General features: G+C 36.6%; 1 protein-coding gene across 2 annotated transcripts in view; it reads left to right on the top strand.

Moving 5' to 3' along the window:
- LOC126175221 (luciferin 4-monooxygenase) overlaps positions 1-15,886 on the top strand; it is a 270,984-nt gene that overhangs the window by 170,184 nt on the left and 84,914 nt on the right. For both annotated transcript variants that reach the window (XM_049921853.1, XM_049921862.1), the window contains exon 3: positions 11,852-12,059. In XM_049921853.1, coding sequence (XP_049777810.1) covers positions 11,852-12,059 — 208 coding nt within the window. The remainder of the gene's footprint in view (positions 1-11,851; positions 12,060-15,886) is intronic.

Here is a 15,886-nt window from a genome sequence, read left to right as displayed (position 1 = left end):
TTTAAGTAATCATTCTTCATGGTAAGTATCCTGTGCTATGCACTTCACAGTGGTTCACAGTGTATGGCTGTAGACGTAGATCACATGGTATTTGGTTTTCCAGTGATTCAAAGATGTGAACATTTTTTATGAAATTAATAGCACTTTGAATCTTGCTTAATATCATTGCTAAAAATAAATTTTGGCTTATGATCTGGTTTCTGAATTAATATTCTCAAATAGGGTGCATCTATTTCCTTTGTATATCACGTATTACCATCATAGATTGGGCTTTCAAGTATATATTCTGTTTAGTTTCTAGAGAACACTTAGAGACTAGCGATAGGGAAATTTTTCCTTGATTGCCTCTTAGGAAACTAAAATTTTCATGAGATACTCCTGGATGATTAAAGTCTTTTCTAACTATTGAAGATTCAACAGCAAATATATTTATCAAATATATGTTTCACCTCTTAAGTCCACATTCATAGTCATCAATCTGGAAGTTCTATGTGAGATGTGGTGCATGTGATTTGAAGTGACTGTTCTCTGCAGCAGACAATATTGATGTTCTACATATTGTGTGGTTACTACACCTATTTCTCTAAGGATGTAGTGTATGACGTACCACAACACCATCACAACCTTCGTACAGTGTGTTAACTGTAAGTTGGCTGACTGCTTTCTATTTATAAATTGGTAGAAGTCAGTACATGTCAGAAGGCCTTGGCCAGTAGTCATTTGTTTTTTGGCTGCAGCCAATATTAGGTAGCTGATGGTACTGTCTAAGGTAGTCATTGTTATCTGCTGTGTTACTGTTTTGCACTTCACTGTCGCAAATGTTTTTTTAGAGTTTAATATTTTATCAAAATTATGATTTTTGGAGTCATCTACAATTTCTACTAGTTGGGCTATTGCTCGGAGAAAATCAGTGCTATGTAGCGATTCTTGCAAAATTGTGTTGTGTGTGATTGAATGCTGCAAAACAGAAAGGGAGTGGAAAGAAGTACTGCACTCAAATGAACTACACATATTTTGCATGAATTGTAAGCCATGAATATTCTTTTAAATCAAATATTTCCAGAAGATTGAATTTTACTATCATTAGGAGTCTGAATACGATCCATTGAATAATAAAGATAAATTAAATAAAGCATGAACAAGAAATTAATCTTTCGTGTAATTATCATATATGTGCTATTAACAAAATGAAATCAAATAATTGAAAAAAATTGTGTAAATGTCAGGAGTGGGATGGTCCTACCTTGCTCTGTTATGAGAGGTCAAAACATACAGTACATCCAAAAAACTGTGTGGTTGTTGATTAATGGGAGACTGAATACTTGCCAAAAATATGAGACAAAATGCAATGTCATCCAGGTTATGTATCTGAGATTGTTCTTCATACTGTTACCTGTGCCCACGCTATAATTATAAGATCATTTTTTTCAATATTTTCCCCAAAAGACTAAATCAGATAAAACCAGTGGACATAACACTTTGCTTAAAGCCACTAGCTACATGGTAATTATTACCCAAAGAAATCAGTACTCGTTCAGACATTCCATTCTCAAGTTACTACTTAACAGCAAGACCTTCCTATTCTGTGTAATACTTTCACTTTTAGCCTTGTCTTGTACCTTACCCCCTCAGTTTCAGATTATCTTTAAACTTCTTGGGTTGTCCAATCTCCAAGCCACTGATATCTAGAGTATACCTATCAGACTTGCATTGTGTGTTGGACCTTTTCATGGATGTGGCAGGGGTGGTCAAAATATGGTAATCTGACAGATTCTAAACATTGCTGCTGCCAACCGCATCTCATAAGTGTGCAAACTCCTCCTCTGCTAGTTCTAAATCAACCTGATGTTTCAAGACTTATGATAGATTAAAATATTTATTTTAATTTAAAAAAGAAAGATCTGAACATTTGTTTATAATTAAAACTATGTACTGATCTAGTACATGAACATAGATCCTTGTTTTTTACAGGTTGTAACTTACACATTGTGTAATTTCAATGAATTTAATGCACATTACTGACACCATGAGAATGAGAAGTGCAATAAAAATCATAAAGAATTATTTTGATTGGCTATTTGGATCAAACTTAATTCTTTGTGTTTCTTTTTGTTTTTTTTCTATGTTCTGATTTTGGGTTAGCAATACTATAAAAAATTGCCACAAATTAACATCTAATGACAGTCTTAGTTCTGGGTTGTTATAATTAAAGCACAGCTACTAACAGAGGTCCAGTGTAGGTTGTAATTATCATATGGAAGCAAAACTTGGTAGCTATGTTAATGTTTTAATGTGGAATCAATTTATGCTGGAAAAACATTCCATTCCATTTTGACCACCAGGTGCAAATCTGGCACCATGAATGCAAGAAGAATGTATAGATATGTTGCCATATGTAATGGATTAGGAATGGGATGTTGGCAGAAAAGTACAAAGAAGTAAGTAAGGCATAATGTAGATTTTATAATTAACCACTGCTTACACAATGTGTTCAGTACTATCACCAGAAACATTGATTAGTTGCTGCATCCTTAAAATGACATGATCAGCTGTTGCTTACAGCAGTTGTGGTGGAATCTTAGTAACGTGTTCCTGTGCACTGGCCTTTAGATCAGGTAAAAACTGAACATGTCCTTGGTAAAATGAATTCTTTATAGACATTCCCAGAGCCAAAAGTCATATGGATTCAGATCAGGTGACCTCAGAGACCACACATCTAGAAAACCTCTGGAGATAACATGTTTGTGGAAGGTTGCATTAAGCAGATCTTTCACAGGGTGTGCAACATGAGGTGTTGCCCCATTTTGCATGAAAACAATGTATTCCACACAGTTGTGCTCTTCCAAAGCAGAAACCATGTGCTGTACAAAGAGGTCTTGACACAGGCAAATGTAATGGTTTACCTGACAGGTCCTCTGTGTATATTCTCTTCAAAGGTGAATGGACCAAGAATAAAGGTGCTTATGAGTCCACACCATGCAGTCACATATGGTAAGTGCAGTGGTTCTTCATGCAGTACAAATGGTTTAATAGCACCCCAAATTTGGTAGTTGTTTGTATTCACTGCACTCTGTAGTGTAAAATGTGCCTCGTCACTCTATATAGATTATTGTGTGGCCACATATTATCAAGTATGATCCATGCTAGAAACTGAAGAGCAAATTCTGAATGTTACTGCATATCATTATGTTTCAGTTGCTGCACTGTCTGGATCTTGTATGGGTACCAGTGTGAAATAAACAGCAAAACTTACTGTAGTGTTGACTATGGGATGGACAATTCTTGTACACTGCATGAGCACTAGCACTACTGGGGCACCTTCTGTATGGTCAATTACACCAATAGCAACCTCATCAATAACTTCCAATTCAGTAGGATGCCTTCCTCTTGCAGGTGCCACTCCAAGCTTACCTGTGTTTTTGAATTTCATTATCACCTTCATTAAACAATTTAATGATATTGGGCCTCTCTTCAGATCTTTCAGCAGTTGATACTCGCTCAGTGCAGTGCTGTAATTGCTGCTGTTCACATAAAACAGTTTCACTACCAGCGCATGGCCTATCTTCTTGAAAGACACATTGCTCGCTCATTTTATGGCTTGTCAAATGTCAGCATGAATGACACACTGTCATACAAACAGTGTACAGCACCAGAGAGGCATGTTGTGTCCAAAATTGGAACTAATTTTTTTCCAGTATTAATTGGTTCTATATTAATGCATTAGTGTATATATCAAGTTTTACTGCCATACAATAGTTAAAACACACACTGGTCCTCTGTAAGTAGCTGCAGTTTAATTATAAACACCCAGTATTTGTAATTTACAGATTTGTAACACTGACAGTACTTTTCTTGTTAAAAATGTTCTTTAATAGATTATTTTTATTCGCTTACATCCTCCTTATTTATTTTTATATAATGTTAATTTGACTTTTTCTCCAACATAAACAAATATGTCCATACAATTTCTTACTTTCCATATAGAGGAGACACTGAATTAAAGTCACCCAACCCAGTTGACATAATCTGCCTCTCTGAACACCATGTGACCACTGGTATAGCAACTAGGCCTAAGCACAATGAGAAACTCAGACAGGAGAGTACTGCAAATGTTAGAATAAGGAAAGGTTCTCATAAAAGTACAATTAAAAGTAATGTAAGTATATTTCATCAAAATATTGGGAGTTTAAAGAATAAAATAGATGAGCTTCTGGTTTGTTTAGAAGATTTAGAAGCTGAGGATGAAATAGATGTACTATGCCTGTCTGAGCATCACATTGTTACTGATATGGATAAGGTAAATGTAAGTGGATATAAGCTCTCTGCACATGTAATGAGAGAAAATATAAAGAAAGGAGGAGTTGCCATATATGTCAAAAGTTATCATTGTGCAAAAAGTATAGAAACAAAAAAGTTTTGTGTAGAGAAACATATAGAAGCATGTGCCTGTGAGCTTAAATTAAATAAAGGCACATTTATAATTGTAACTGTATATAGGTCCCCATCAGGAAATTTTCATCTATTTCTGAAAAATTTGGACTCCTTGTTGTGCTATCTGTCAGACAGGGGGAAGCAAATTATTATTTGTGGGGACTTCAATGTAGATTCTCTGAAAGAGGGTAATAGGAAAAATGACCTTGAAGTATTACTCGGTTCTTTCAATTTGACACCCGTTATTGATTTTCCTACTCGGGTGGTAAAAGATAGCAGCTCACTGATAGATAACTTCTTTATAGACCAAGAGAAGTTTAACCAGATAAATGCTCAGCCTGTTGAGAATGGTCTTTCTGATCATGGTGCACAGCTAGTTACAATATATGACATAGCTCCATTCAGCAATACTAAACAGTCCTCCAAAGTAGTACGTTCAGTCAACGATTTAACAATTGCAAATTTCAGGGAAAGCCTACAGCAGTTAGACTGGAATGAGGTGTACCGTGAACCTGATGCCAATTTAAAATATAATTTATTTCATGACATTTTTGTGAATGCATTTGAAAACTGCTTCCCCAAGAAAATAGTTAAATATACTAGTAAGAAACCTTGTAACAAACCATGGCTTACTAAGGGTATAAAAATATCTTGTAACCAGAAAAGGAAAATGTATCTGACAGCAAGAAAGAGTAGTGACCCAGAAACTATCAAACATTATAAAAACTACTGTGTTATATTAGGAAAAGTTATTAAAAAATCCAGGAGTATGTGTATCATATCTGAAATCAGCAACTCTGATAATAAAATTAAAACAATTTGGAATATTATTAAAAGAGAAACAGGTCAACCAAGAGCACAGGAAGACAGTATTACCATCAAATTGAATGAAAACTTTACGAACAAAAAGTCAGAAGTTGAAAATATTTTTAATAACCATTTTCTAAATGTTGTGGATATAGTAGGATCCAGGTGTTCATTAGAAGATGCTAGGCTGTTAATGGAAGAGGCCATACCTATGCAATTTGATACAATTGAAATCTCACCCACTTCTCCCTCTGAAATAAGGAAAATAATAAACTTGCTTAAAAGCAAAAACTCACATGGAATTGATGGCATTTCCAGCAAAATACTAAAAGCTTGTTCTCAACAGATAAGTAAGATTCTCAGCCACCTGTGTAATAGCTCTCTGGAACAGGGCATTTTCCCTGATAGACTGAAATATGCTATTGTTATACCTTTGCATAAAAAGGGGGATAGATCTGATGTCAACAATTACCGTCCAATCTCCCTTCTAACAGCTTTAACCAAAATTTTTGAGAAAGTAATGTATTTAAGAGTAGCTTCACATATCTGTAAAAATGAAGTACTGACATTTTGAATGATCTGAATAACTGAACACCACCCATTGGGATTTTTTGTGATCTCTCAAAGGCTTTTGATTGTGTAAATCATGAAATTCTGCTAGACAAGCTCAAGTATTGTGGCATGAGTGGGACAGTGCATAAATGGTTTAATTCATACCTAACTGGAAGAGTGCAGAAAGTTGAAATAAGTAGTTCTCAAAACATGCAAAGATCAGCACATTCCTCAAACTTGGGAACTATCAAGAATGGGGTTCCACAAGGGTCAGTCTTGGGTCCTTTGTTGTTCTTAATATATATTAATGACTTGCCATTCTATATTCATGAAGAGGCAAAGTTAGTTCTCTTTGCTGATGATACAAGTATAGTAATCACACCTGACAAACAAGAATTAACTGATGAAATTGTCAATACTGTCTTTCAGAAAATTACTATGTGGTTCCTTGTAAACGGACTCTCACTGAATTTTGATAAGACACAGTACATACAGTTCTGTACAGTGAATGGTATGACACCATTAATAAATATAGACCTTAATCAGAAGCATATAGCTAAGGTAGAATATTCCAAATTTTTAGGTGTGTCCATTGATGAGAGATTAAATTGGAAGAAACACATTGATGATCTGCTGAAACATTTGAGTTCAGCTACTTATGCAATAAGGGTCATTGCAAATTTTGGTGATAAACATCTTAGTAAATTAGCTTACTATGCCTATTTGCACTCATTGCTTTCATATGGTATCATATTTTGGGGTAATTCATCACTGAGGAATAAAGTATTTATTGCACAAAAGCGTGTAATCAGAATAATAGCTGGAGTCCACCCAAGATCATCCTGCAGACATTTATTTAAGGATCTAGGGATATTCACAGTAGCTTCTCAGTATATATACTCTCTTATGAAATTTGTTATTAACAACCAAACCGAATTCAAAAGTAATAGCAGTGTGCATAACTACAATACTAGGAGAAAGGATGATCTTCACTATTCAAGATTAAATCTAACTTTGGCACAGAAAGGGGTGAATTATACTGACACTAAAGTCTTTGGTCACTTACCAAATAGTATCAAAAGTCTGACAGATAACCAACAAGTATTTAAGAAGAAATTAAAAGAATTTCTGAATGACAACTCCTTCTACTCCATAGAGGAATTTTTAGATATAAATTAAGAAAAAAAAATATATTAAAAAAAATAATAATAAAAACACAAAAAAATAAAAAGTTGATATATTAACTTAAGTATGTTGTTAAATTAAATTAATTATGTCATGTATTGGAAACTTTGACTCGTTCCATATCATTACGAAATATCGTATTCATGATCCATGGAACTAGTATTAATCTAATCTAATCTAATCTATTCTAACCAGACAGGCACAACAAAAAGACTGCTGTTATTTTAAACTTTCAGCCAAAAGGCTTTCTTCCAAAAATAGAAAAAACACACACACACACATTCATAAAAGCACAACTCTCTCTCTCTCTCTCTCTCTCTCTCTCTCTCTCTCTGTCACACACACACACACATACACACACACACACATACACACACACACACACACACAATTGAGGTAGTGATGCTTGTAGAAGTGTGCAGCTATGTTGGGGTTATGGGATAGAGTTGTTAGGTGCAGTCAGGAGGTTGGGGAGGGGGGGGGGGAAGTCGAATGGGGGGGAGAGGGATGTGTGGAAGGGGAGAGGGAAAGGAGAGAAGTAGAAAAGGGAAAAAGGCCAAGTGGGTGCACTGGCAGAATAGAAGACTATGTAGTATTGGAGGGTATAATGACCCATAGGTCTTTTTTACATCCTATCTGAATATACAATTAATTATGTTGCAAGTCTATTTTGGTAGTCAATCATTGGGGTTTACTCTTTCGATGATTAATAGAAGTTGTAATGTTGAATATTTGGACTGCCTTATCACCGTCTCGTTTAATCGATGTTCTTTTCAGAGGTTCACTTCACGTGAAATATTCAGTTTTGAATTGTCAAGAACCAACTCACAAAATATAGACCCAATTAAACTTGTGCCATCACTGATGATACTCAGCATTAATATCACAGATGTTCTAATCTATAGCATCCAATGATATTAGTAATGTACCTCGTTTAAGCTTCTCATTATTCACAAAAGTAGTCTCTGGATTGTTATTTCAGAACCCTCACTTAAATACTTCTTCACAGTTAAATTTATGTTTCTTCAGCTCAAAATTCAAATAAAGGCAGTCTATGCTTTGAAAAGTACCAGTCATAACACTTTCATCCAAGAGTTGTGAAATAAAATCACCTCAAACTTAGTAGCATAACTTCATTAATTCAAAGATGTTACTATTCGGTATCAGTCCTTGCAAGATACATTTTAAATGTTATTTCAGCTTAGGCAACTTCTCTTGATGTGAAAAAACTTTCAGATAAGCAATGATTCATGAAGATGCCCTTAAGGTAGGATTAGAATCTTCAAAATACTTTTCCTCTCTTTTGAATCTTTGATAGACAACTTTTACACCCACTGATAATATCATCACATCTCAAGTATTAATGAAATGCATCAATTCCTTCCAACTAATTGTGGCCAAAGCCAAACATGAATTGAATACATATTTAATTTCACAATTCAAATTGCAATTTTTTTCTTTTGTCATCATTATTGATGCAGGGGTGGGCAAATTGTTTCAGGATGTCCTTTCAGATAAATGGCAGTCGATTCAACTTTCAACTCCAGTATGGCCCTGTGACAATGGCTGTCTCTTGACAGAAAGGCTGTTGCTTTCACCACTACCATGCCCCATGTTCATAACGTGAAACATAAGAAATAATACACAGTTTTAAAGTATCACATATTTATACAAAATATGACAAATCTTTCCTTTTATTAATATCAAAACTTATGGCTATTTGCTATCCATGTATCATGTGCTGGAGAAGTATTGATGATGTGGCCTACAAACTACTGTATCATGGCAAATAGGAACAAGGAAGTTGGTACATAAGTAGAGGTCATGATGAGAAGTAGTCGAAAATCTGGGGGGGGGTTCTGAGTCATGGATGAGTGCTCTTTTGCAGGTGGACAGTGAGTATGTGGAAGGTGGTAGGTGACTGGAGTGACAAGACACTGGACATATCAGTTTCTATGCAAGGTTGGAATGTAATTCAGCATATGAAGGCATCAGTGAGACCCTTGGTATATTTGGAGAGGGACGTCTCATCACTACAGATGCTATGACCGTGGGTGGCAGGGCTGTAAAGTGGTTGGTATGGCTTATATGGTCACAGCTTGAGGTGGAGGCCAACATCAAGGAATGTGGCTTGTTGGTTTGAGGAGGCCCAGGTGAAATAAATGGGGGGAAGGTGTTCAGGTTTTGGAGGAATGTGCATAGAGTGTTCTCACCCTTGATCCAGATCATGAAGATGTCATAAATAAATCTGAATCAGGTGAGGGGTTTGGGTTTCTGGGTGGTTAGGAAGGATTCCCCTACATGCCCTATGTAAAGGATGGTGTTACTTTGCTTTTGAAGGCATCACCCACTAAAAAATCGATGTTACAGCAATGAGCACTCACATAGCACCATTCTATACCAACCTAGTCAAGGGTCAGCTAGAGCAATCTTTCCTAACCACCCAGAATACCAAACCCCTGTTCATATTCATTTGTGGCATCTTCCCGCTTTGAGCCAAGGATGAGGAAACTCTATCCACATTCTTCCAGAACCTCAACATCTTCTCCCTCATTTGTTTCACCTGGTTCCCCTCCGCCCAACCAGGCACCTTTCTCAATGTCAATCTCCACCTCAGAAGTGGCTTCATTAGCTCTCTTTCTGCATCAAACACCAGCAATACCTTCTCTTTTATAGCTGCTACCAATTCCTTACCAAGAAGTTCCTTCCATACAACCTAGTCACCAGTGGTCATTGCATCTGTACTGACAAGAATTCCCTCTCCAAATATACCAAGGGTCTCACTAATGCCTTCACAGACTGAAATATCCTCCCAGCCTTGTATAGAAATAGAACTCCCATGCCTTGTTTCTACCTTTACTTCCCACCTACCACATGCCCACTGTCGAGCCACAAAGGAGTACTCATTTCATGTCTCAGGACCACCCGGGTTAGGAGCAGCAGAATCACATTCTCCACCAGGCTTTTGAGTATGTCTTGTCATACCCTGAAATGAGGAATATTCTACCCACTATCCTTCCCACACCTCCCACAGTGGTATTCCACTGCCCACCAAACATATGCATTGTCCTTGTCCATTCCTACTCTACCCCTGCTCCCAACCCCTTGCCTCACACCCATATTCCTACAATAGGCCTAGATGTGAGACCTACACATACATCCTCCCAGCAACCACACTAGTCTGGTCACAGGCATCAACTATCATCTCAAAAGCCACCATGTGATCTGCAAATTAAGCTGCAACCACTGTGCTGCTTCTTATTTCAACATAACAGCTAACAAATTGTTTGTCCACATGAATGGCCACCAACAAACTGTGGCCGAGAGACAGCTGGACCACCCAGTTGGTGAACTTGCCCAACATGATGTGCTTCCCCTTAATGACTGCTTCACAGCCTGTGCCATCTGGATCCTCCCCACCAATACCAGCTTTTCTGAGTTGTGCAGGTGCAAACTGTCTCTGCAACATATCCTACATTCCAGTAACCTCCATGGCCTCAACCTCTGCTAATCCACGTCCTCTACCTATCTGTTCCCTTCTGTGCTTCCACTCAGCATTATACCTCTTTCTATTCCGCCATTGCACCCACTAGCTGTTTTCCTCTTCTCTACTTCTCTCCTTCTCCATTCCCTCTCACACCTCACCCCTTTTCCGGCCCCTAAACCTCCCAACTGCACTGAACCGCCCTACCCTGTCATCATCCTGTCGCTGTATGCTCCCACAAGCAACACTACACTTTTCCTCACCCCTACCTTTCGACCTCTCCCAATCCCCACTACATGCCTCCTCCTTCCCTCCTCATACACACAGACTGCTGCTTTTGACAGGCACAGATGCAGTCCAGTCATAGTAGTCGGAGACAGTGGTCATAATTGCATGAGTTTTTCTTATTTGAATGTGTGTGTGTTGTGTGTGTTTTCTATTTCGGTAGGAGGCCTTTTGGATGAAAGCTTAAATGTATTGCAGTAATTTCACTGTACCTGTCTGTGACTCGACATCTCCTGTATACAGTAAGTAGCAATCTGTTGTTTCATAATATTGTTCTTATTCCATCCTGGACTTCAGTATGAAGAAAATTCTCTGGGAGATTCATTATACAGATCATATCCATGACACACTTCAATTAAACTTTAAAAATAGAAGCATTTTATACAAATAGGCACAGTTTATACATCTACTACCAAAACTTATACCGGGACTAAACTGTATTAGATCAACAGAACTACACTTATCTCAGCATGTTCCCACCGAAATGAATGTCATTATACTAATAGCTGTCTGCCAATTCTAGTGCTATACACAGCTAAACTAGGCATTTACATCACAAAGTAGTGCTTCCTTAATTGAACCTTCCGAGAAAACACAGAATGATGTATATCTTTAGTCTGCTACTTCTCTCCTATAAAAAGTTACTGTGTACTATTAATGCTCACAAAATCAGCACACACTGAGTTATGGGTAATATTTTTTATCAAAAAATGAAGTGTTTACTTCCTTGATAAGCATCACATAATTATATTCATTACATCACTTTTTAAATGTCATGTTCAGTGATCACATTCCCATACGCTTCATGTGAGCGATATCAGTCCCTACACAAATCACAGTGACAAAAACTGAACAAAAATAAATATTTTATTTTAGGCTGTGTATTGGCATTAAGTTAATTGAAAATAAAATAAAAAATTAAAATTGCAGCAGAATATTTGCATTTTAGTGTTGTTTGGAGTCTTTTATGCAGAAATTATTGTTGAACTACAATGATAAGTGTGGAGAAACAGAAAAGCATTATGGATTTTTGTTGCTGCAACACGCTTCTATAAATCCTATTGAACCTTAGTCAATTGTAAATGCTTTTTATTCATCTGTTTGCAGGTGAATGCTGTGACTGGAGAAACTAGAACTTTTTCAGAGATTTTGAAAAGAAGCTTGAGCCTGGCAGACAGTCTACGAACAATAGGCATTAAGTCTGGAGATGCACTTACCATATTAAGTGAAAACTCTCTTGATTTTTGCTTACCAGTTCTAGCAGCTCTATACATGGGTGTTGCATGTGCACCCCTAAATCCCACATATACTGAAAGTAAGCAAAAATTAACAGCTGCATTTCTTGGTATCATATTTACTATTTCAACTACAATGTGACATACAAATATTTGTGTACAAAGCTAATTCACCTGTCTCAAGATCAAGATGTCTTGTGTGTGTGTGTGTGTGTGTGTGTGTGTGTGTGTGTGTGTGTGTGTGTTCTTCATGGTGCTGTGAGACCAGTGCTCTGAGTGAACAGATATGTGACCCAATCATGGCTGAGAACAAAATTCTTCCAGTCTTGGTGGAGTATTCTGTCAGCAGTGTGACACCATTTATTGTATTGTACTGTCATACACAAAATTACAAGGCTCAAACTGCAGTGATCACAGTCTGGTTGATGGTAGCAAACACAAGTCCTTTCTGAGTAAGTTCGAAGCCCAATTGGATAACCAGTACATAAATAGTCCAACCATAAAATATACAACTGAAGAAACAGAAGGCACCTAAGTTTTTTGAAAAAGAATTATCCAGTGTATACTTGAGAGCAGCATTTTGAGTGCTGAGATCATACCGTGACAACAGAGGGACAGAGAGCACCATTCACTTAACTGTCTTCTGAAGGAAACTTCTCCCAGCTGCATCAGTGTCTAAGTCCATTCATGAGATATTTTAGAAAAAAAAGAAATTGGATGATAATTATTACAACTTTTCTATCCCCTTTCTTACAATGATGTTTAACAGTGGTATGTTTTAATTTATCTGAAAATATTTCCTATTCTTGTAAGGCATTGATACATTGAAACATATCACTAATTATGTGAAATAACTCTTCACATTTCAGTTTGAAAGTCCATCAACATCATGCGAGCTTTTATTTCTGAGAATTTTTGTAATTTGCTTAAATTCAGAAAATAATGCTTGTGCTAGTTATAGGTACTTAAAATTTTTGGAATGACAGTTTCAATATTGAATTTTACTTTTTCAGGTGCACAATTTGACTTTAATTTATTTACTAAATATATCAGATGATCATTAAAAATGCTTATAGCATGTACATTATAAGTGACACTGCACTCATTTAGTTGAAACAAATACTATCTTATGCTCTGTCTGTTTGCCTGTATGATTGTTGTTTTATAATACAAGTCTACATCTATACTCTGCAAACCATTGTGTGTATCGTGGTGGGTGTTTTCCATTATACCATGTATCAGGATTTCTTCTCATACCATTCATATATGGAGTGCAAGAAGAATGATTTCTTAAACATTTATGGGCACACCTTAATATATCTACACTTGTTTTTGCCCATGCAGGAGCAATATGCAGGGGGTTCTAACAGATGTGTCACTTAATGCTAGCTCTTGAAACATTTTATGTAGGCTTTTGTGGGATAGCTGGCATGTATCTACAAGAGTCTGCCAGTTCAGGTTTTCCAGCATTTTTTTATGCTCTTCCATGGGTCAAAACAAACCTGTGACCATTTGTGTTACCCTTCTTTGTATATAATCAGTATTCCCTGTTGAAGCAGGAGATGTTAGACACAACGAAAGAACTTAAACCAGAATCCTTGTGTAGTGTTGGCAAAGAAACTCGATTTTCTCAAACAGACATATGCTCCTTTAATAATAAAGCCCATTGCAGGCATCTGCAATTGCTCAAGGGGGGGAAAAATGTGTGTGAAATCTTATGGGACTTAACTGCTAAGGTCACCAGTCCCTAAGCTTACACACTACTTAACCTAAATTATCCTAAGGACAAACACACACACCCATGCCCAAGGGAGGACTCGAACCTCCGCCAGGACCAGCCGCACAGTCCATGACTGCAGTGCCTTAGACCGCTCGGCTAATCCCTCGTGGCGCTCAAGGACAGAAAGTACCTTTCCAGAAAAGGTAAAAACACTGGAGGTGAAGTCTCTTTTCAAGAAAGGACATAACTCTGACACACAAAACTATAGATTCAATGTAAGTAACTAAAAAAATTTTTCACATTGAGCTTGTGGTGTCTATAGAAAAAACAATTAGTTTTCAAACATGTGGAGTCTATAGAAAAACGAATTTGTTTTCAAGAAACCAGTATGGCTTCTGCAAAAGTAAATCAACTCAATCTACTAGTTCTGCCTTTGTAAACTAATTCATTAACAAAACTAGAACATGTAGTGGGAATATTCCTTGACCTGACAATAGCTTTCAATTTTATAGATTCCATCTTTTTGACAAAACTGGAAGGTTTCATAGCTATGCAACTGAGGTACCTATGGATGAACTTGTGTCTGTGGAACAGAAAATGAATAGTTAAACTTACACACCAAGATGAAAACAGTATAATCCTCTACTAAGTACAAGTAATTGATATAATTAGAGCAACCTCTAAATTAGGATACTCCAGATCTGAAGATGTTTATGACCTGTCAAACTTTGTAATTAAAAAAATTGTAGATCTCATATCATATCCTCTTCGTATACTGATAAACTGGACGCTCTCTAGTTGACACATTCCAGAATGTCTCAAAAAGATAATTGTCATACCATTTTACAAAAAGGGTGACAAGTCCTGTATCAATAATTACAGACCAATTTCACTTATGCCTATTCTCTCAAAAATAATAGAATATTGCATACTGCAGAAAATATGCATACACCTGTTGGACAATAATCTATTAAATGATTCTCAGTATGGATTGAGGTCAAACTTATCAACAGTCAAAGCAGTTGAAAACCTTATCTCTTTTGTACTAAGCTCATTCGAATTAGAATTATCTGCTGAAGCCATTCAAACTGATTTGAGTAAGGCGTTTAACTCAGTTAACCACAAATTATTATGAGATAAACTGCTTTACTGTGGAATCAAACACTTGGAACTCTCACTAATTGAATCATATCTCAGCAATAGAAAACAAATTGTAAAGCATAATGGCCAGAAGTCACAGACTCTAAGTATAAAACGAGGTGTTCCTCAGGGCTCAGTGCTTGGCCCTCTACTATTTATATTATTTGTAAATTATTTTCCAAGTTACTTACCCTGTAAATCTATCCTCTATGCTGATGACACAATATTAGCTAATTCCAGAAAGGATATAAACAAATTGAAGGAGGAAAATGAAGAATCTCTCAAAAATATCTAATATCAGGTTTAAAGCTAAAGAGTTACCTATGAACCATGAAACGACTGTCAAGATAATCTTCAGTCTATCAAAAAGCAACACTCAGTTATCATCTGTTAAACTACTAGGAATACACGTTGACTTGAAATTAATGTGCGACAAACATGCAGATTATGTATGTCGAAAGTTATTACGAGTTATCTACCTACTAGCCAATCTACACACGTGTTACACAAGATTCATAACTTCTTTCATACTCTGCCTTTTTTCCCTGTCATCTACAATATGGCATTCTTTTATGGGGATACTCCCCCGTAGCCAAAAAATTTTCACTTGGCTGAAAAAAGCAATTAGACATCTTTATGGCATTCTAGAGATCGGAGCGTGGAATGTCGGATCCCTTAATCAGGCAGGTACATTAGACAATTTAAAAAGGGAAATGGATAGGTTAAAGTTAGATATAGTGGGAATTAGTGAAGTTCAGTGGCAGGAGCAACAAGATTTTTGGTCAGGCGAATCCAGGATTATAAATACAAAATCAAATAGGGGTAAGGCAGGAGTAGGTTTAATAATGAATAAAGAAATAGGAGTGTGGGTAAGCTACTACAAACAGCATAGTGAACACATTATTGTGGCCAAGATAGACATGAAGCCCACACCTACTACAGTAGTACAAGTTTATATGCCAACTAGCTCTGCAGATGATGAAGAAATTGAAGAAATGTGTGAAGAAATCAAAGAAATTACTCAGATAGTAAGGGAGTCGAAAATTT

The sequence above is a fragment of the Schistocerca cancellata genome, chromosome 1 (assembly GCF_023864275.1).
Source record: "Schistocerca cancellata isolate TAMUIC-IGC-003103 chromosome 1, iqSchCanc2.1, whole genome shotgun sequence".
In the NCBI taxonomy this organism is placed as follows: Eukaryota; Metazoa; Arthropoda; class Insecta; order Orthoptera; family Acrididae; genus Schistocerca; species Schistocerca cancellata.
Note: the sequence above shows the minus strand (reverse complement) of the source record. Positions and strands in the feature narration are given on the sequence as shown.